Raw genomic sequence first — 22638 nt, forward strand, 5'->3', positions numbered from 1 at the left:
CATTCGTCCACTGATGATCATTTGGGTTGGTTCCATTTCCTGGAGTTTTTTGTTTTGTTTTTTCTCCACTTAATTTCTTTCTCCATGACTTCATTGTTAGGGTATGGAAAGGCTGTTAATTTTTGTAGGTCAGTTTTGTACCCGTTACTTTGCTGAAAGTGTGTATCAGACTAAGAGTTTTTTACTGGAGGTGTTGGACTCTTTTAATGATCATGCCATCTGCAAAAACTGATACCGGGTGTTGCAACCAACGCAGCCTGGATAGCCAAGACTGGCGGGGGTGGGGGTGGGTGGGGGGTGGGGGGGGGTGGGGGGGGGTGGGTGGGGTTTGAGACACGGAGGCTTCTTTTCACGAGGAAGAACAGCAACCTTTATTTTGCCCAGCAACCTTTTATACCTCTAATGCTTCTGTGGAGACCCACTGGCCAGAAAGAACACAAACATCCTTGTCAATTACAGACCACAAGGAATTCCACTATCATTCAGGGGGAGTGAGGGCAGCTGGATCACAACACTGGGATGTCTGACTTCTACGTCCTTTTTCTTTTTCTTGTCTTAGTTGTTCTAGCTAAGACCTTGAGCACATGCATACCTAAAATGACATCCAATGGTTAGGGTACTGAGCAGAAAAATACCTTGCTGAGATAGTCCCTTGGGGGTTGAGCAAGACTGAGTAGAAAAAAGTAGCAACTTTTCCTAGGAGCCTGAGGCGATTGTTTACATTTCTGTAGGGCTTTCCCCTTTGGCAGATTGAAGCTGAAGAAGTAACATCTTGGGCCAGAGAGCAGTGGAGCTCTGATGGGAAACCCTCTAGGAGGGGCCAAGCAAAGCTCAGCTGTTAGAGCTCTCTCTAGGAGAGGAGCAGGGTTGCTATTTCCTGCCAGGAAAGCATTCCCCACTGAAGCCCAGCTTCAGGTATCTTCCCAACAAGTCAGGATATTCTCCCTTCAGGGCTCAGCTGCCCTATTGAGGCTCTGCCCTTCCAGAGCTGTCCCTATAGCAGCAGCTCTAGGTGTGTCCTGGCTTCCTGACAACTCAGGATACCTTGCCTTCCAGAGCTGAGCTGTCCTGTTAGGGCTCCAGCCTCCAGAGCTGTCCTATTGTGACTCGACGTATAGACTGGCTTTCTGATATGTCAGGATACCTTTCTCTTCAGAGCTGTAACACTTGCTTAAAATGGTGGAACAGATCTTCCTCTCAGACTACTTTCTGCCATGATAATCTTGAATAGCCCAGAGAAGGCATGGCCAAAACCACACTAAAATAATATTAAAATTAAGATGAGGCCTTTTGAAGATACAGACTTCTGATGTTTTGGATGAGACTTTCCCCATAGGCTTATACCTTGCAATGGAGTACTACACAGCAACAAACAAACAAACAAACAAAAAAACCCCGACATCTTGAATTATGCAGGAAAATGGATGGAGCTAGAAAACATAATTTTGAGTGAGGTAACCCAGACACAGAAAGACAATTATCACATGTACTCACTCCTAAGTGTTTTTCAAACATAAAGCAAAGAAAGCCAGCCTACAAACCACAATCCCAGAGAATTTAGACAACAATGTGGACACTAAGAGAGACTTACATAGATCTAATCTACATGCCAAGCAGAAAAAGAGAGGATCTCCTGAGTAAATTGTGAGCATGGGGACCTTGGGGGAGGGTTGAAAGGGGGAGGGAAGGGGCTGGAGAGATGACTCAGTGGTTAAGAGCATTGCCTGTTCTTCTAAAGGTCCTGAGTTCAATTCCCAGCAACCACATGGTGGCTCACAACCATCTGAAATGAGATCTGATGCCTTCTTCTGGCCTGCAGGCAAACACACAGACAGAATATTGTATACATAATAAATAAATATTTTAAAAAAAAGAAAGGGGGAGGGAAGAGGCAAGGAGGGAAGCAGAAAGAAATGTAGAGCTCAATAAAATAATAAAATGTAGTATTGGTAATACTCTGCACACCTAGCAACTCGACATTTAACCCTAATATTTAGTTGAGTATACTATATCATCATAAAAATCACAAATGACCATAGAGTCTAGAATGATCCAAAATCAACTAATTTTTTCTTGTATTGCGCTATGCATCTTTCTCTGCTCCCCTCCCTTTCTCTCCTCTCCTATTCAACCCTCTCCCTTGGTCCCCATGCTCGCAATTTACTCAGGAGATCTTGTCTTTAGATGGCTCAGCTGTTACAGGCTATGCTCACAATCAAAAATATGAAAACCAACTAAATTTAAACACACAAACATGCACATATGCATACACACACACCAAAAGAGATTATGCCTTGAAATATTTAAATCTCACTAGAGATTAGTCTCTTTAGAGAAGACTCTCAGGTAACTAATGTGGCTTTTGGATTTAGCGACTAAACACGTCCGCATGTAATGAAAGCATCTTCTAGTTCTGAGAAGTCACACTCATGATTTGCCATAGTTCCCTGGGTTTGTAATAGAAACACAAATGCAAAGACGGTGATTAAATTCACAGTGAGAATTAGAGCAAAGTGGACAGAAGGTCATGAGAAGACAAGATGATTTGAATTATTAATCAATAGCATTTACTCTGTATAAAATAATTTAATTGGTTAAGTTATAAAGGTAATAATTTTGAGTTTATTCAAGATTGTATATCTTAAAATACTTAAAACCTATTGAACATCATGTAATTTCTAGTAGAAACATATAGCTATGCCAGCAAGCACATTGTTTTCAAACATAATCTCACATGTTGATTAAAAATGGAGATAAAAATTGGGAATGTGCACATACACATTTTATTAGCGCTCTTTGTAGGTTATAATAATTTTACTTAAATTTGATTATGTATTGTTCTTTTTCCATGCCAGCCACAGTTTCCCCTCTCTACTCCTCCCACTCACTCCAACCTCTCCCCACCCCACCTCTCACCTACATCTCAGCAAGGTAAGGCCTCCCATAGGGAATCAACAGAGTCTGGCACAACAATTGCTGGGGTTGAAATCAGTTATCCGAATGTAGACAAAAGGCTGTCATGCTGATTTTCTCTAACAATCCTGGTATGGTTGTATGAGTTCAATATTTAGAATAGGATATGTTAACATGAAAGGGAAAACCTATTATCACATACACACCCATCATCATTCTTTTTGGGTTAAAGTTTAAAAATTAAAATCTCATGCTCTTTAAAATTACAAAAATAATTTCACCAATTGTATTTCTAAACTGGAAGCAACCATAAATTTATCAATTAGGAAATGGTTTAAACAGAAGTACTGTAGGTATCATCCAGGAATGTCCTTAAGCACGTGACATTTATGACTGAGCCTTTCATAACAGACAATGATATGAACGATTAAATGATCCCCCAGTATGTTTACTGGAATAAAATAAAAATTATTGAATATTCCTTATATTCCTGAATATAAATCTTCCTTTAAACTGAAACAAAACAAGCAAGCATGGAGAACTGGAAAGTACTTGATTGCCATGTTCAAAGGTGCTGAACATGGGTATCAACTAGTGTGTTCAGCGATGACCGGTATTAAGGAACCTTATATTAGTGGGAATTTCCTACTCTCCATTGTATCAAGATTCACACCCTGGTCCTTTGGTTGGATGTGATTTGGTCCTAGTGGACTAATCTGCTGTGATTTAGTTTCAAGTGTTGCAGCATTGGTAGGTAGTGTCACTTTTAAGAAGTCAGTAATGAAACTACTCTGCCATTGCAAGTGCTGCCTTCTGGAGATATTAATGTCTTAGTGGAACCCTTCGTTCCTGTCACCATGGCAACTGTCAGAGAGTGAGCCGACCTTGTTTTCACTAATTCTGGCTTCCTCTCCCACCTGTGCTCTCTCCTAGATACCCCATCCCTGAGGCCATTTGCTACGGTGTTACATTACCAGCTTTGTATGAGCAGAGGACCAACGGTTGAAGCTGTATATGTGAGGGGCATGACCCTGGTACACACATGGAGGTCAGAGGACAACTTGAGTGTGTCCACTATCTCCTACCATGCGAGCCTCAGGGATCAAACTCAGATGGTCAGTCCTGGCAGCGGGGTCTTTACCCTGTGCACCACCTTGGCAATGTGTAAAACTGTATTGTAAAACATTATTCTCTCGGGGCTGGAGAGATGGCTCAGTGGTTAAGAGTCCTGACTGCTCTTCCAGAGGACCTGGGTTCAATTCCCAGCACCCACATGGCAGCTCACAACTGTCTGAAGATCCAGTTGCAGGGGGTCTGACACCTTCACACCAATGCACATAAAAATAAAGTTAAATAAACCATAAAAAATATTAAAAAAAAAACAAAAAAAACCCATTATTCTCTCAAATTCATTTTTTTTTTTTTTGGTTTTGGTTTTTCGAGACAGGGTTTCTCTGTAGCTTTGGAGCCTGTCCTGGAACTAGCTCTTGTAGACCAGGCTGGCCTCGAACTCACAAAGAGTTCCTGCCTCTGCCTCTGCAACCACCTGCCTCTGCCTCCCAAGTACTGGGATTAAAGGCGTGCGCCACCACCGCCCGGCTCAAATTCATTTTTGATGTTTGTGTGCATGTGTGTGTGTGCTCACACACGTGGGCGTGCACATGCATGGAGGGCAGAGGATGACTTGTAGTTGGTCTTCCCCTCCCACCGTGGCTTCTCAGGAACTGAACACAGGACATCAGGCTTGCAGGGCAAGAGCCTGTACCCCTAAGACATCTTCCCATCACCAACAAAGTTGTCATGTAAGTAAGAGCTGCTCTAGTGTTGTTGGGACCGATGCAGGCAGTAGTACACAAACCATATGGAATAAAGGGCTCGGAAGGAACAGGAGAGATGATGGGTAGACATCTGCCCTGGACCACACAAGTGGAGGCAGCAGGCATATGTGATGCTACAGCAGGCTGGAGAGGAGCGGCGCGTATGAGATCTGAGGTTAGAGGGAGATTCTTTGTGCGCAGAACTCTTCAAGTCTTACAGGAGGAGCCCAGTTCACTTCTGCTTTACTTCACACTTAAGCTCAAGTTTGTAACAGCCCCTTTCTGCCAAGAAATGTGCCTTACACCCAAAGCAAACCAACTAAGGAATTTCTAGACAGAGACGGAAAGAGATGAGCTATAAATCTCACTTCATCATTAACTGTCCCAAGATGACTCCAAGAGACATAATATATATATATATATATATATATATATATATATATTCTGAATTTAAATGACATTTAAAAAGTCATTTATTATTTTTTTTGGATTGGAAATACATCCCCTGCCGCATGCCTGCCTAGGATGTTTGAGCACCTGCATGCATGTTTAGATGTAAGGAAGCCCAGTACTGGTGACTGTAGCTGAAGAAAGTTTGTACTACAATATTGCAATTTTGTGTGATTAGTTTATCATTTAAAATTCTAAGGCTGTAATTTCATATCACATAATCAATATGAGCGCATTTGAGAAAAGATGTTCTACAGTCTCTGTTATAAGGGCCCCAGTGGATCTCTGTACATGAATACTGCACACGCAGACGTCACAGAAGTGAGCCTGCCCGCATTCACTGGTACGTAATCTACATCACTGAGCAAGAGACAATTAGGAGGGGGAGTAGACATCGGAGAAATGGCAGCTCCCTCGTTTGTCTCCTTCTGGAGGTAGCATGCTGCATGCTGGGCCTGCCTCCCACAGAGCACCTAGCTACAACTGCTGACTTTTTATTTATTTAAATGTGTACAACATTCTGCCTCCATGTATGCCCGCACACCAGAAGAGGGCACCAGATCTTATTACAGATGGTTGTGAGCCACCATGTGGTTGCTGGGAATTGAACTCAGGACCTCTGGAAGAGCAGCCAGTGCTCTTAACCACTGAGCCATCTCTACAGCCCCACTGCTGGCCTTCTTTAGCTTTAACTAGAGATGTGACATTGAAAGAGAAGTGATACCTGTCTCTTTTCTAGGTAGTTCAGGGCTTCATCCATCATCACGGGCACTAAAGGGGAAATACGTTATAGATTACTTTTGAAAATGAGTCAGCAAGCCCAGCATATTATTCACATAGGGAAGATGTGCCTGTCATCTATCAAGACCCTCGGGGATGTCAATCTATCCTCACCCAGAATGTTCCTTGTTCTCATCATAGGACTTCTCTAGAAAGTTCCAGTCCTGCCACCTCACTTCCCCTCTTCCCAGTCACAGCTGCCAACCGTGCCCTCCTCTCTGAGTGCAAACACTACAGGATTTCCTTTCTCCCCCAAGGACCCATCAGGGAAAGAAGTCAAGTAGGAATTACAATTTCTCTTCCTTGTAGGAAGGCACGGGAACAGACAGCTGTTTGGTAGGTGAGTCCCAGGTGCTGGGTCAAGTTTCCCTCTGGCCTCTGGCATTGAGGAAGAATTTCTCTTCTTCATGGTGACATGTTGGCATTTCTGTGGGAGTTATAAATGCAGTGAAAGGAACCTACAGGCAGTCGTAGAAACCGGGTTACATCGATCTCTTTTTATATTTGCTCTGCAAAAACATTATCTTTTGCACCGTGGTAGTCAACATTTAGCTGACCCTTGTGAGCCGGCAGCAGCAGCTAAGCCATCCTGCAGGTCACTTGCCTAACAGCCAAGCCTTTTCTGAGAGAGGCCTTGCTGGCCCAAGGCTGCCGCCCGCAGCGCCACCCGGGGGCCCGCGTCCCGCCACTGCAGGAGCCCGGCGACACCCACAGCGCTCTTGCACGGCTCCACCGAGGGTTGCTCGGCCGCTCCCGGAGTGCAATGCACTGGTCGTGTGCGAACTGACAGCGCTGCCAGTCTCACACCGTGCCCTGCAGTGCAGTCATCAAAGGGTGCCTGGCGCCGCGGACTGCTTTAGAGTCTCCCCGGTTAATTTCGCGCGTGTATGTTTGTGCGTGCACGTGCCGGAGTTGGCGTCAACGGCGGTTGTGACCGTACCGACCCGGCCTCCCCATCAGGCCTGGTCGTAAGAAGGCGCTCGTGGGACGCCCGGGCTCCCCAGCTGCTATTCACGCCCCGTAGCCGGGAGCACAGCAGCCTCCACAGAAGGAGCACCTTCTCCACCCAGGACTCCTCCGAGTCGCCTGCGCCGGAGACGCCGGCAGAAGGCGGGGCGCAGGCGCGGCGGGCTGCGCAGGCGCGGTGCAGGCGGGAAGATGGCGGCCGGGTTCAAGTGAGTGGTGGCGCGCACAAGAGGCGCGGGTGTGGCGCGTGGCGGCGGCGGGGACCCGAGTGCTCGTGCGGCCGCGGTAGGGCTCTGCCCACGGGAGGTGCTGAGCGACAGCGCAGCCAGGACGGCTCAGACCTCTTATCCGAGCGCCAGGCCGCTCTCCACGGGAAACCGGAGTGCCGCCTCCGGAAGGACCTGAAACCTTTGGGAGCTCTGATGGAGCGCCAGGCTGCCCACGCGTGTAAACCGCGATCTCGTGTGTCTGCGAGGGCGTGCACTCACAGCTGCTGTTACTTCTGTCTGCGTGTAGTTGATGAGGCCACAGGAACCTCCCGTAACTGCAAAAAACACAGTCCTTGGTGGTCGCTTATGCAGATTACCGCATGGCGTCAGATGCTGAGTCCCCAGCTTCAGAACTAGAGTTGCGTTGCTGACACCCAAGTGAATCCTCTTCTAAGTGTGTCCAGGGCCTTGGACTCCGGTCCTCTTGACTGGGGCACAGTAAAGCGGACCGATGAAGACGGGTTGCTACTGTTAGGACTTTTTATTACTATGGTTAACACCTGAGCGTGTGGAGATGGATGCCTCAGCGTCACACCCTTAAGTGCTGGCTTTAGACTCTAGGATGCACACTGACGGACTTTAACACTTTTTTTTTTTAACCATGTTTCAGAACTGTGGAACCCCTGGAGTATTACAGGAGATTTCTGGTGAGTAGAGGCGATTTCGCATATCAGGCCCTTTGATAAGTATCATACTTCTAGGCATAGTTTTTTCCGTTCCTTTAAATTATTGGGACTTAATGTGTTCTCCCCTGCGTCAGTGAAATCCATATGTAATCTATTTCCTTATACACATTTAGAAAGAAAACTGCCGTCCTGATGGAAGAGAACTTGGGGAATTCAGAACCACAACTGTCAACATAGGTGAAGATACACTTCATTTCAGTTACTGTGACACCCCGCCCCCTTATGCTGTGTGCCACTTTTTCCCCAGCCAATTATACTATCTATGCCTGAAGTATTTGATGATGTTTAAAGATTGTGTGTGTGTATGTATGTATGTATATATATATATGTATATATATATATAATTATCATCTTTGTAGTTGATCTAAAGCTGATTAGCTCAGATTGGGGGACAGAGGAAAAGAGATTAAGTAGCCATACCATTTTCAAATCACTGACCTGAACCTGTCCAAAGTTCCAGAGGCAACTGCAGAGGTCGAGCCAGATAACCATACAGGTTAAAGCATCTGAATGACTTTATAGTCAAATAAAATGCGTTTATTCATTCTCCTTTGCTTTTTTAGAAGGTTGTTTATATGTGCCACGTTTCCCTTTGCAGGCTCCATCAGCACGGCGGATGGTTCTGCTCTCGTGAAGCTGGGGAACACCACAGTCGTCTGCGGAGTAAAAGCAGTAGGTTTGCTGGTGTCTGGTGACTGCCCAGTTCCAAATTAGCTTCAGACTCACAAGGTCGTAGTTAATTAGGGCTTGGAATTTAGATTTATCCCGACCTGGGTGTAACCCTTTCCAGGGCAAATAACTGAATCTCAGCGCCTTGTACTTTAAAATTTTGGTAAGATTGTTTTGAAATTAGCTTGTGTTAGCTTTTAGCTGTTCATAATCTTTGTTAGTCTTAAAGGAGCAGTAGCTGTCTGCTGGCTGCCTGCTCTTAGGAGCACCTTCTTAGGAGCTTTGCTGATTGACTGGTCTCCACCTCCTGCTCAGCCCATGAAGTTCAGTGGCTTCCCTGGTTTGTCAGGCTCATAACAGGGTCTGATGACAAAGCCTGTCCTTTCTGACATTATACTCAGCGACTTTCCTCTTTCAGAGCTCTGTGGTCACGCTGAAGTGATAGCTATCAGAACATGTACTCCTTGCCAGGTTTATACTTGGAACTTAATGGTGCTGTCTCATTTGGACCTTGGAAATAGCCCCTACAAGTAGGCAGGTACTGTTCACCTATCCTCATAAAAGCAGAGAAACGTATAAGGTCAAATAACTTGCCCCAAGCCTCTGAGCCTAGGAAGTGTGTGTCTACAGCTGAGCTGGGCTAGTTACTATTAGTTGTCGTACTTGTGACTCCTACTAGTTACTAAGTCTAGCCATGTTGTGTCACTTGGGATTAAATTCAGATTCTCGGCTCCTGAACAAGTGCACAGATGGGGCAGAAGCCCACGGATCCTCGTCATGAGAATAAGCAGCAGTTTGTTCACGCCTCCCTTCTTTGACTTCCCTGTGAGCCATTGGGAAGGGCAGTGCCAGTGTCCTCGATCCCCCAAGCATTCTAGATGCTCGTCGTGGGATTACTGGCCGGGGAGGTCTTCGGTACAGCGTCTGTAACTAACTCCTAGACTGTCTTCATGGTTTTGAATGACTCCTTTCAGTGGAATACATTTATTTGCTTTTGTAGGAGTTTGCAGCACCACCACTAGATGCTCCTGATAGAGGATATGTTGGTGAGTTAAATGCGCTTGTAATTTTTACAGACACACGAGTAAGCTCGTGTGAACTCTTGTAGTGGAGTTCTGATAATTGAGGTAGTGGTCAGAAATAATGTCCCCTCATCCCAAAGCTTTCTGCTTGTTTGATAATAGAGGTAAGGTACATCTCAGAACTTTGCCAACTCATGTGGGTTGTCTCTGTTTATACACTGAGTTGTACACATTCCTTATCCAAGAGTTAGTTGTAGGTAAAGGCCATCAGTGCGGACTGAAATCTGTCTGCACTCAGTTTAGACTCGGCAATATTTTTGTCTTGGATTATCTTTTCTTTAAGGTAGGAACCAACATTCAAAACTTTAATAGTTGGGTGTGAGCAGAGAACTGTCTTGCTACACACAGGTATTTGGGGGAAGAAACCAGAAAAATTGTAAAGAATTATGATTGAAGCATAATAAGCTCTTTAAGCAGTGTGGGAAACTTTAGACAAGTATAAATTTCCTTTTCTCTGAGCTTGGCAATCTGAGAAAAAGTAATTTTAACACTGCTGTGCTTTCCACCCGAAGAGTCTATTACCCATGGCCATCACCTGTGCTATGGGCAGTCCCTGTACTAGGAACCTTATCAGGGACCTCTGAGTGCCAGCCTCAGTGTCCTGTCAGAGCTCAGATTTGCAGCAAGCGCGGGACTTAGATCTGAGGGTGAAATGAACTCTCCACTCTACTTGTCTGCACCAGTTTCATTACTCTTCTCCTGCTCTTCTCCTATTCTGGAAAGTTCTCAGTTTATATACCCAGGCAAAGCAAGGGCAAATCTCTGAGCTTTGGACCTCCCTTTTCTCTCTGAAAGTCCCAATGTGATCTGTATGAAAGACTCCTTTCCTGGATGCCTGCCCAGCGCCTTGCAAACTGATTTTATCTCCATTGCCCTCGTTCTGGTGGGTCAGCCTTCTGCTCTGTCTGCTGAAATCTCACTGCATGGTTCCTTTGGACCACAGCAGAACCTCAGCTATCAGGGGGAAGTTTAGTTCCTAGCTGCAGTGTTTCTTTCAGTTCCTAATGTGGACCTACCACCGCTGTGTTCGTCGAGGTTTCGGACCGGACCTCCTGGAGAAGAGGCCCAAGTAGCCAGCCAGTTCATTGCAGATGTCATTGAAAAGTAAGACTTTTATGAAGAATTTTTACCATGCATTATTAAATGTTTTGCCTTAATATTTATTGTGTTCTTTATCATTAAATCAAGCTCACAGATAATTAAGAAAGAGGACTTATGCATCTCTCCAGGCAAGGTAAGAACAGACTGAACTCTTATGAACTCTGAAGTGGCTGTGTGCATGTGCTTTATTTAATATGGTAGTGGGGATGAATCAACAACCTTAAACCCTGAGATTCTAGAGTTTAGAAGGGATTTTGTAAAAGATCATTATTCCATAATTGTCTAAATAAACCATTGCTTAATAAATCCTTTCCAACTGGGATTTTTTAGTTTGATGAGCTAGGGTCACATTGTGTATCTTGGCTGATTTTTACCTCTTGGTCCTTTTCCCTAATCTCCCAAATGCTGGGATTACAGGTTTCTGCCATCGTGTCCAACTAACAAGTAATAAATTACCTGTCTGGGAGCTAACGTTCAAGCCAAGGTTAACACACACACACACACACACACACACACACACATTTTCCTCTTTAAAAAAGGCTTTTATTATCCCTTAGATCAGGTTTTACTTGTGTTGATATTTACGGTGAACCCATGTGGAAGCTTCCTATAGTGCCCTCCTTTACTAATTTATAGTGCTAACTAGCACGTAAAACCTACATTGTACATCAAGAGCACAGATTATAGCTGGGCCTTTCATTTACTAACCTAGCAGCAAGAATAAACCTTCCTCTTTGCACCTATAGCTCTACTTAGGGAAATGGACAAGTTTATCACTTGTTGGTTGGTTTGTCAAAAGCCTGGCTTGCCCAACCTGACCACTTTGGCTTCGTACTTTATAAAAGGGGGAAAAATTTAGGCTTTCAAATCTTACTTATCTAGTCAGCGGTTCTGTAATTCTTAAGCCTAAGGAAATAGCAGTATTCTATTATCAGGTCTAACTTATTTTGTGTGAACTATTTTAGCTTGCTTGGGTCCTATACTGTGACCTTATTTGCCTAGACTACGATGGAAATATTTTGGATGCCTGCACGTTTGCTTTGTTAGCAGCTTTAAAGAATGGTAAGCAGCCTAAATGAAAACATTTTCTTGCTAATCCTGTCAGAGTCCAGCTGGTCAAAAACCTTTGGCAGGGTTTTCTTGAGATGTAATCGTCATTCACGTTTGTGTTGTGAGACAGTATCCCATAACCCAGGCTGGCCTTGAACTTATCCTTCTACCTCAGCTTCTCAGAGGCTGATAATATTTTAAGTATGAACTACCTTGCCCAGCTTGTGCTCCTAAGTTAGTTAAATTTACAGGGTTTTCTCAAAGTGGACATCCTAGTTTTATATTCTGTAGTGTTTTAGAACTGCTTTGACTGTTTCCACATGTAGTCATTAGGACAGCCATCCTTCCTAGAATCTACTGACTAGGATAGGGAATTCTCACTGTAATCCAGGTAGCTCATACAGGCAGACATAAATATCACCTGATAGTGATGTTTCTTAGTAAGGGTCTGGGTAGTTTGGTAATGTCTTTGACTATCACTTGTGCATATTCCAGGTCATTCTACATGACCTGCAATCGATAATAAAAGCCAGGCATGGTTGTCTGTGTCTGTAACCTCAGCACACAGGTGAGGACAGCAATTTGAAGCCAGTTCAGACTGCAAAACAGGATCCTCTATCTAAAACATCCAACTTAGAGTGGAAGATACAGTTAATAGTAACTAGTATAGTCCTAGTTAAATACCCGTCTAGCCTGCTTGCTTCCTTTGTAATAAAATGATACTGAAGAGCAGCACCTACTACTTTAGGAGGGTAGATGACTAAATGAGTGTTATAGATACTTTGAGCTGGGCAGCGGTGCATGCCTTTAATCTCAGCATTTGGGAGGAAAGGCAGGGGGATCTGGGCCAGCCTGGTCCACAGAGCGAGTTCTAGGAAAGATAGGACTACATAAGAGAAACCCTTTTTTGGGGGAAAATAAAAACAAAAACCAGCTTGGCTGGAACATAAGATGTTCTGAAAAGCAGTTTTCATCCACCATAGTTACCTCAATTGTTATGAGATATTTAAACAAAATAAAACTATACTGGTAACAGGTGAATAGCACACAACTCTTAATTCCAGAGTGAATTCCAAGCTAAATGGGCTACACTACATCGTGAGATCCCCTCAAATCAGTAATTGTTCTGGATAAGCTAAATAGGGGGAAAAGTTAAGAAAGAATTAAAATGAAGCTATGTACCATATTCATTTTATATGTTTACTTGCCTTTTTTCTAGTACACTTGCCTGAAGTAACTATAAATGAAGAAACTGCTTTAGCAGAAGTTAATTTAAAGAAGAAAAGTTATTTGAATGTTAGAACAACCCCAGTTGCAACTTCCTTTGCTGTGTTTGATGAGTAAGTTAACCAAATGTACCATTCTGGGTTCTAAGCTAATAGCTTGTTACCTTGTCATTTAGCTCTCTTTACAAGAAATGTCCTCCAGTTGATCACCAACCCGAATTTGCCGTGGACATCTGAGCCCTGCCCTGCAGTTCCTTTAGTCGGAGCTTCCATCTGCTTGGCATCCTGATGTACAGGATAATTCTATGCTCACCAATTCCCTATGTTTCTTTATGCCCTTTTTCCTTTATGATGACAGGGATTGTATGGGGCTGGTTCATACCAGGCAAGTGCTCCATTGCTGAGCTATGCTCCAAGCTACTACTCTATAAACTTCTGAAACTGCCTCCAGTATTTGCTGCAGAATCTAAGAAATTCCCAAAGCTGAACAGCAAGGAGTTCCTACGTACTGGGCTGCAGGGTGCTGCCACTCTGGCTTCCTTCAGTCCTGGATTAGCTCTTCCATAGGCTGAAATCAAAGCAGGTCTTTTAATACTGTTTGAAATTAGTCTCTTCCTAGAAATGATACCCTACCCCCCTCAATGCACATTGTTTTAATACCTTTTTGTTGTTGTTAATGTAGCACTTTGCTGATAGTTGATCCTACTGGAGAGGAAGAACATCTGTCAACAGGAACCTTAACAATAGTAATGGATGAGGAAGGCAAACTGTGCTGTCTTCACAAGCCAGGTATGTCCTTTCCACTGCAGTGGGGAATAGCTGGGGTGTCAAGTGGAGTATGGGATGTTTGGCTGCTTAGCTGACGGAAGTTTATGATGGTCTTTGCTGTTTCAGTGTTGTGTGTCATCCTAAACTTAGGACATATTTGTCTTCTAGAGTCTTGAGACCACACCACTTGATTTAGATGTTGTTTGATTTCAAAACAAACACTTGACATGATCTTCAACTTTCACAAAATAATGGGAACACTGAAAACTGGCCTAATTTTTCAGGTGGGAGTGGACTTACTGGAGCTAAACTTCAGGACTGCATGAGTCGAGCAGTCACAAGACACAAAGAAGTGAACAAGCTACTGGATGAAGTCATTCAGAGTATGAAACACAAATGAAGCCGCCACAATTGCAAAACAGATGTAAAAATTGTATTTATTACACTGTGCACAGGCTTTTTATACTAAATAAATACCAAACTACATTCTTTTGGAAGATATCTCTAGTAGTTCTTAGATTATTTCTGTAGATGGTATATACAAAAAAACATTTAACCACGTCTCCATGTAAGAACCACAGAGTTGTGCTTTTGTATAAACTATGCACCATCTATCAATGTAAAATACTGACATCTTAGGAGGAAAATGAAGCAGAAATTCATTCAATGGTCTTGTGTTTGTAAAAAACAAGAAAGAAAAGACAAAAGGAAAGAAAAATTGCTCAGAATTTTGGAGTGGTTGGCATGCCTCGCTTCACTTTACTCTTGGACTGGCCACCTGTATGCCGGTGACGATGTAGCTGGGCTGTCTGTGCGGCTGCTGCTGCCATAGCCATCTGATGTTGCAAGAATCGCAACTGCTGCAAAACGGAGGGGGAGAAAAGAGATCACGTTATGTTAAATGCACAGGTGTGGCCAGTTGCTTCCCAGGAGTCATGGAAATAAGCCTCAGAGAGGAAGCATGGGGGAACAAAAGCTTTAAATACGAGTCTTAAAAATGATACAATTATCTGTTACTTAGCCCTGGCAGTCCATACTGCAGTAATGCAGCAACTTCAGTTACCATTTTGTTGTATAATGATAATTCATAGCAAAATAAACTATCAAGAGTTGATCATAGTGTGCTGACACCCTTTCCTAAAGTAATTTGCAACACTTTTCTAAACCAACGGGAACACTCCCACAGCATAGAATCATCAAGTTAATAATTGGCACTTAAAACTATTACAAAGTACAATGCACATTAAAGAGATGTGTGAAATGTGCTACCAAGCCCTTAAAAAGAATTTAAAGTATGCAGTATTATAATTTAAAGTATGCAGTATTATAATTTACACTTAGTGCTCCAAGCTGAATAGCATGTCAGATTTCTAAAAATAAAACTAAGTTACTGACCAATTGCTTTAGCAGGAAAGCCCCACTGCAAGGCAGTATTTTGAAACTTAAGGGTTTTAATTAATCAAATGAAGGTGCTAGATTACTTGAATCTGCTGTTGCTGCTGCTGCTGCTGCTGCTGCTGTAAGGCAGAGGAGAGCTGGAGTCTCTGCTGAGGAAGGCTTTGTTCAGGTCTGTTCTCGGCAGAGCCAAGCTGAGACAAGACTACAGGAGAAGGGGAAGATAGTTAAAAAGTTTGAAGGCGACCAGGGTTAGAAAACAGCATAGAAAATGAGAAAAATAGAAATTACCTTAAGTAACAAATTATACCAATTTCAAAATAAATTTTGTCTCTTGCTAATTAAGGGTATCACTGATTCCAGAAAATTCTGGTTATACAGAGGGAAGGGAGTACACAGACTAAAGTACTGCATTCCTTCCTTCCTTCCTTCCTTCCTTCCTTCCTTCCTTCCTTCCTTCCTTCCTTCCTTCCTTCCTTCCTCCCTCCCTCCCTCCCTCCCTCCCTCCCTCCCTCTCTCCCTCTCTCTCTCTCTCTCTCTCGTCTCATCCCAGGCTGGCCTCCACTATGTAGAAACGGCTAATTCCTGATTCTCTTTTCTCCACATGAAGAACGCTTTGGTTATAGGTTTATGCATTGTACCCAGTGTTCTGAAGCTGAAACACTCTAGCACCTCAACTACATTCTGTCTCCATAACATCCTCGTTGCATCCCAATGGAACTTGATACTGGACCTTTGTCTGAAAGCCACCCTTATATGATGTACGTTCTTTTAAAATACAACATCTAGTGAGCTCGCAGAGATGAACTAATTACAGCTGATCGGGCCATCCATCATTCCACATTCTCAAAGAGAGGTGAAAAGGCTGACCAGGCTTAAGTAACTGCAGTTTGTCTGAAACCAGACAAAGTCTTATGATCTGTCTACAATTCTTTTCACAAATTTACTATGGCTATTTTAGAAAAATGACTTGTGTGGTAAAGGTACATTAGTTACAAATCTGCATTTGGAAATTCACAAATTCTAAATTACAGCTCTTTGTAAGAATTAGTTTCAAAACATAACTGTGAATTACTCCCACTAAGGGACAGCTAAACTTGAAAACAAAGTTACAGAAATCTAAAGGCACAGCCAGCACACAGGGACAATTTACTGAATCTTCTAATTCCATTATAGCTTTGTTAATTATTTTTATTAAAATTCTATCTCTTGGCTTATTCAAATGTGAAGTCAGAATTCAATACCTTTTGTTTACCATTTCCTACTTTCATTCATTCCCTACTTTCAAGTGGGAGCATTCACATTAGTTTCATTTTTATAAACAAGTAGCTCACATAAGTTTTGCTAATTATAAAGATTTAACTCATACAATACAAACTGAGAAAAATGATGCAGTCTAGGACAATGTGGGCCCAGGTAATTAAGAAAACAGAATTAACCACTGAAAACTGCTTTGACAGCTTTCTATGAACTGAGATGGACATGTCAAAGTTTGCCACCTAACCACTGTAAAGAGAACATATATGTATTTGATTCAAAGCCGTCAAAGTAATTTTTAAGGAAAAAATTCTTGGTCAGCTGTTTGTTAATCTTGTAGTTCACAGATTAAACACTTCAGTCTTTTTCTGATTAATGCTTACAAGGAAGAAAAGGGAAATAATTTACACAGTGAGATCAGAAGGAAGTCAGGATGATACCCACCAGCTGCCTGTGACTGTGGAAAGCCTCCTACTGCAGTAAGATTAATAATAGCAGCTTGCTGAGCAGTTAAGGCCTGTTCTTGAGCAGTTAAAACTTGTTCAGATCCCTGAATTTAAAAAAAAGAAAAAAAGTATGTGACTTGTGCAAAAAGGGCAAAACAAATTGAGCCAGTGAAAAGACAGCATCTCTTTGATGTTTGAGGAAGAATAAACTTGGGTTTCATAGAAATATAAATTATGAAATTATGAACACATGTAGAAGTAGCAGGCTTGGAATGAACAAAAAACAAATGCTAAATTAAAACCTCACATCACTTCCAGAACAGTGCTATTATAAAACAAAAGGAAACCCCAAAAATTCACAAAAGCAATGCATTTGATACAATTTCTTTCCTAAAATGACCACAAAGACTATATATATATATATATATATATATATATATATATATATATATATGTATATATATATATATATATCACAAATAGAATGAGATATTTACCAGCAAGCTAGAATAATAACTAAAAACCATGAATAAAAATTAACTATCAACTACTAAAGCATTCAGCAAAAAACGAATAGGAAAGGTACACAATCAGTATTAATAAAAGAAAGCAAAATTTGAGATATAGAGGGTCACTTACTAATTATAGAGGTCAATTAGGCCATACTGATTCTAAATGTCTACATTTAAAGCTTCAAAACCAGCTGTGGTGGTTCAAGCTTGTAATCCAGTACTTAGAAGGAGGACAGAAAAAAATTACTGTTAAAATCAAGTGAGAGTATTTTGTAGAATTAAAATAGAAATATAATGTATCAAAACTTGTGGAAAGCAGCCTAAGCAGAGCTGAGGAGGAAATGAATGGATAGAATTACTCAACTCAATAATTGAGAAAGCACTTGTGCCTGTCAGGCTCCTGCTGCAATCCCAGTGCTTGGAACTAATGCTAGATTTGATGCTACCCTGCGCTACAGAGTAAGGGCCTGTTGCAAAAAAAACAATATTCACACACGCTAAATATAATAGGTTTCATCACAATAAAGGATAAAGGCCACTCTTCGGGATCTTAGGTGAAATAACTAAATAAATTAAGATTATAAGAGTTAAAATAATTTGGGCTGGAGAGATGGTTCAGTGATTAAGAGCATTAGGTGCTCTTCTGGAGAATCAAGGTTTGATTTTCAGCACCCAGTGACTCACAATCATTTGTAATTCCAGTTCCAAGGGAACTTATAACCTCTTCTGGCCTCCACAGGTACCATGCATAACAATAGGACACAGTGCCCATGGTGCATAGACATGCAAACAAAACACCCATACATATAAAAATAATAAAATTTTAACAAGATTGTCATCTTTGTCTTTTCATCCCTCTCAAGATCATATAAAGTCAAAGAGAGAGAGAGGGAGAGAGAGAGAGAGAGAGAGAGAGAGGGAGAGAGAGAGAGAGAGAGAGATATTCTGATAAATTGTAAGAAAGGCAAGTAAAACTGCCAAACTCTTAAGAGGAAAATAAAGGTGAAAAGTTTCATCAGTTGAATTTGTCAATCATATCTCTTCAATATGAATGCAAAAGTATAGCAGAAAGTAAAAACCCCCAAGAACAGAAGTTAGGCAGCCATCTGTGAGGATGTAGAAAGACTGACCCTTGTTCACACTGCTGCTGGGAGTGTAAGACAGTGCAGCACAACAGTAGAACACTGTAGTGTCTCAGGGAAGTAAGAGAAGCACTGTAAGACCCAACAAGTTCTTGACACATATCCAAATGATGATCTGTCTGCGGAGACAGCAAGAGATGCAAAAGGACACATGGACCATTATTCCATCTCCCTACATGAGGCACTCAGGATGGTTAAGATCAAAAACACAGCACAATGGTGGTGTTTGGACTGAGGACGTTATCAGTTGCTTATAGAATTTCAATTTTGCAAGATGAAAAATACTTTGTGCAACAGTGTGAATGTACTCAATACTACTTAAATGGCAAACAGCTGGCACTGTTCACACGTGTTATCCCAGCACTCGGTGCTGGGGCAGAATGAATGCTGAGTTCCCAGCTAAGCCGGAGTAAAAGTCTGCCTCAAAAACAGCAACAACAAAAAGCTCCAACACTGTATTTCAGTAAAGGCACTTTTTCCCAAGGATGATCACAGAACCCAACAGTGGAAGGAGGACAGAACCTACCAGTCCTTTGGACTCATGTGCACCATTACCCATACACAGACATAAAGAAAACAAAATTTATTTTTTAAAAGTGAAAGGATGAAAGGATGGAAGCAAATACAGAAAGATGCTAAAAATCCCATACCTGCTCCTCTGACTGCTGGGGATTTGAAGCTGAAGGCTGTTGTACAAACTGAGAGAGTTGTAGCTGCTGCTGTTGGGGCTGTTGTACAAACTGAGGGAGCTGTTGCTGCTGTTGCTGCTGCTGCTGAGTGTTAAACATCGGTGAACCACCAGGAAGCTATTCAGAATTTAAACAAGAATTAGCTATTTCCATTTTTCCCATGTAAAATATTTAAATTCCCTTACAAATATCCATAGATAATTAGCTAGGGGTCAAGCACTCTCCTAGGTGCTTGAAACAGATGAAGACAGCAAGAGAAGGACTGGAGATGGACCTCAGCAACTGCTGGGCCAGCTTTTAAACTGCCACATACACCACACAGAAGCAAAATAAGCTACCTGCGCTTCATCAGGCTACAACCAGGCATTATTTTTAAGTCCTACTGCTTTCTCACCCCCCATATTATTTTCAAATATAAATTTCTTGCTTCTAGTTAATAGTCAGCTATCCAAATTTACAATTTTCAAATATTTATCACTTCTTCTCCCATCCCCACAAAAACCATCACATACACTAAGAAACTGAACAAAGTAACGGGCATCGTGGCACACTGGAATGCCTGCCTATATTCATTCCTAACACCTGGCAGGCTGAGAAGGGAGAGTTCAAAGCCAACCTGAACTTCACAATCTGTCCTCAAAAACCAAAGTTATGATTCAGAAATTTGTGTAAGACAACCCATCTCCCAAATTTGTTCTAGTCTTTTAGCAATAACCCTAAAAATAACCATTTTAATAGAACAGGGTAAGGAATCCTAGGGTTGATTAAGAAAGTGCCTTTACTGTAGAGACCTTTATCTTGCTCTTATTCTGAACCCAAATTAAATTAAAAAAGCAATCCTTTGGTTAAGAAAACCAAACCCACTAAATCTGACACAGTCCAGGCTCAGTATTTCCTTTTTACTAGCAGACAGAGCGGCTTTGTTCTCATTCCTTTTTATCCGTCACGAAAGACTTCTCAAGACATATGCTAACATGAAGCAGTATGCTCTAGCTGTGCCCACATCACCAGTGCACAGCTCTGCCACTGGCCTGCACATACTGACAGTGTATTTCTACCACATAAACAGTTTTAGTTCAATCCAGACTTCCCTATCAGTTATATATGAGGTTGGCTGATTTGTCCGGTATTGCTATTTCTCAATAATATCCACAGTTCTGTATTATCATCAGATCTTTATCTTCAAGTCTACCTTTAAGTTCTCCATAGACAACTATCTATTTTCCAAATTACTAGTTTAATATGTGACTATTAAAGAACCGTGGGGAAAAGAGTAAAGCAAGTTGAGGGTAACAGCAGAAAAACACAAAAAGAAGTATCAAGCATCTAATAGTATGTAGAGTCTACATTTTAAACAGTCACATGCACACTGAAAGGAGAGGGGACACTCTGTGGAGGAAAAAAGGAGACCAGTGTGAAGGAGCAGGAAATGAAGATAAGTGAATATAAGTAAGGAAAAGGACATACTATAATGAAAGCCATTATTTTATATGCTAACTAAAAGAATTATACATCAAGAAGGGGAAGTAGAACAAGAGAGGGTAATGGGATAAGGAACTTGGAGCACACAGAGGGACCAGGAAGTAAAGGAGCTAGCATGGGACTCAGAGTGCTCTAGTCTTTAGTCCTCGTCTCCTCTCTCATGCACTGCTAGGTCTTCAACCTGAGGCCGTGCCCATGTGAAGCAGGTGGTCCGAGCACTCAGTCTCCATGTTCTATCGCTTTAGAGTACAGTGATATTGTAATGGAAAAAAGGTAAGGCGGCCACATCATTCGGTATATATTAGACCCAACAAACATTTATAGAACGACTAGTAGTTATCTACCACTGTATTAAGAAAGTATAATCGGGGCTGGAGAGATGGCTCAGAGGTTAAGAACACTGACTGCTCTTCCAGAGGTCCTGAGTTCAATTCCCAGCAACCCACATGGTGGCTCACAACCATCTGTAATGAGATCTGATGCCCAATTCTGGCCTGCAGGCATACATGGAGGTTAAACACTGTGTACACAATAAATAAATAAATCTAAAAAAAAAAAAGAAAGTATAATCTTCCTTGGGGGAAATAATGCATACCAAAGTTTTGAAACCTCTAAGCACAAAAACTCAAGGTGAGCTAACAGCACATGCATGTCTGCAAGTGTTCATACTGCCACTACTGTAGACTGGAGCTTTTCCAGGACCACCTCACTGGGGTAACAAGCTCTTGATCAGACAGGGACTAAAGCCAACGAACGCTGCATCTATAGAACACCCATTATTTTTATTTGCACTTAACTACATAAAGGTAGCAATACATATACCCTTAGAATATTCCAGATAGACCTCAAATTTTCATATGCTAACATGTATAAATATACGCTGTTTTAAAAAAACAAAATATAAAAATTTAAGTCAAAAGCACTCTTTTATGTTTACCTGGAGTAGATTTAAAGGCCTGAGACTTGAAGTATTTTTTAAACCAAATGGGATACCTGTTAAATAAAAGTAATGGTTATAATAGAACTGAAAGCATTACAAATAAAAATTTAGACTTCAACATATGAAAATACATCACTGTCCTTTCTCCAAATGATTAATTTACACATAATTTAAAAACCCTTCTACAACAAAAGAACTGTTTTAGTATTATCACTATTGACATTTTATTCAAAGTTGCGGGGTACTAGATAGAAACTATATTCTACATTTCAGACTTCTTCACTTCTCATACTGCTGAAGTAAGTCATCTAGAATTACCTACACATCGTGAAAGGAACAAAACTGCTGCCATTGTGCAAACACATTTTAACTGCCACTTGTTTACATTCCTCAGTGATATACAATAAATACTAAATTGCGTTCCAAATACCAATCACCGCTGGGCGGTGGTGGCGCACACCTTTAATCCCAGCACTTGGGAAGGAGAAGTAGGTGGATCTCTGTGAGTTTGAGGCCAGCCTGGTCTACAAGAGCTAGTTCTAGGACAAGCTCTAAAACTACAGCAGAACCCTGTCTCAAAACAAACAAACAAAGAAAAAAAAAAACAAACTCAAAAAAACAAATACCAATCACCAAAATGTTAAAAGAACACTTAACTTTTGTAAAGATAAAAACCAAAGTTATGATATAATGGCTTATTAATTCCAAATTTAAGGAAAGACAAAACAAAGTACTAGCAAGATAACTCATGGGTAGTGGCACTTGCCGCCAAGCCCTGATGACCTGAGTTCAACCCCAGGACTCACATGGTGAAGGACAGAACAGATGACTGCAGGCTGTCCTGATTCTGAATTTGAGCCACAGGATGCTCACACATACAGATATAAAACAACATTCTTGGCAGACTGTATAGCTACAGTCTGTTGACCCTGGTCTCTAAGTGTGTGCAAATTAGTGTGATGGTGCACACATTTTAACCAAGCACTCAGGAGGAAGAG

At 41.8% G+C, this 22638-nt stretch overlaps 2 protein-coding genes across 11 annotated transcripts in view; one reads left to right on the plus strand and one right to left on the minus strand.

Moving 5' to 3' along the window:
- Positions 1 to 6832: 6832 nt before the first annotated feature.
- Exosc8 (exosome component 8) lies at positions 6833 to 14278 on the plus strand. Of its 2 annotated transcripts, XM_048424879.3 has the most exons (11): positions 7058 to 7135; positions 7806 to 7842; positions 7995 to 8058; positions 8480 to 8553; positions 9551 to 9596; positions 10631 to 10736; positions 10821 to 10866; positions 11699 to 11795; positions 13003 to 13123; positions 13692 to 13798; positions 14062 to 14278. In XM_048424879.3, the coding sequence occupies exons 1-11, from the start codon at positions 7119 to 7121 to the stop codon at positions 14175 to 14177; spliced, it is 831 nt and encodes a 276-aa protein (XP_048280836.1). In that variant the 5' UTR covers positions 7058 to 7118; the 3' UTR covers positions 14178 to 14278. The 2 variants fall into 2 exon arrangements, with proteins under 2 accessions (XP_087755633.1, XP_048280836.1); XM_087899507.1 differs by lacking the exon at positions 7995 to 8058 and having other exon boundaries at positions 6833 to 7135.
- Positions 14189 to 22638, minus strand: part of Supt20h (SPT20 homolog, SAGA complex component) — a 34028-nt gene continuing 25578 nt past the window's right edge. For all 9 annotated transcript variants that reach the window (XM_048424869.3, XM_048424870.3, XM_048424877.3 and 6 more), the window contains exons 22-26: positions 21638 to 21693; positions 19180 to 19335; positions 16874 to 16979; positions 15259 to 15377; positions 14189 to 14637 (exon numbers count right to left, since the gene is read on the minus strand). In XM_048424869.3, coding sequence (XP_048280826.3) covers positions 14500 to 14637; positions 15259 to 15377; positions 16874 to 16979; positions 19180 to 19335; positions 21638 to 21693 — 575 coding nt within the window. In that variant the 3' untranslated portion in view covers positions 14189 to 14499. The remainder of the gene's footprint in view (positions 14638 to 15258; positions 15378 to 16873; positions 16980 to 19179; positions 19336 to 21637; positions 21694 to 22638) is intronic.

This window comes from Myodes glareolus, chromosome 20, assembly GCF_982192425.1.
Source record: "Myodes glareolus chromosome 20, mMyoGla1.1, whole genome shotgun sequence".
Classification (NCBI taxonomy): Eukaryota; Metazoa; Chordata; class Mammalia; order Rodentia; family Cricetidae; genus Myodes; species Myodes glareolus.

What these genes read in the sequence shown, in the direction of transcription:
- Exosc8 (XM_087899507.1), top strand. Translation starts at nt 6,848, where the DNA reads ATGTTTGTGCGTGCACGTGCCGGAGTTGGCGTCAACGGCGGTTGTGAC. An exon ending in AGTATTACAGGAGATTTCTG is followed by an intron (nt 7,843 to 8,479) that starts GTGAGTAGAGGC and finishes TTCCCTTTGCAG; the next exon opens with GCTCCATCAGCACGGCGGAT. An exon ending in GTTAGCAGCTTTAAAGAATG is followed by an intron (nt 11,796 to 13,002) that starts GTAAGCAGCCTA and finishes CCTTTTTTCTAG; the next exon opens with TACACTTGCCTGAAGTAACT.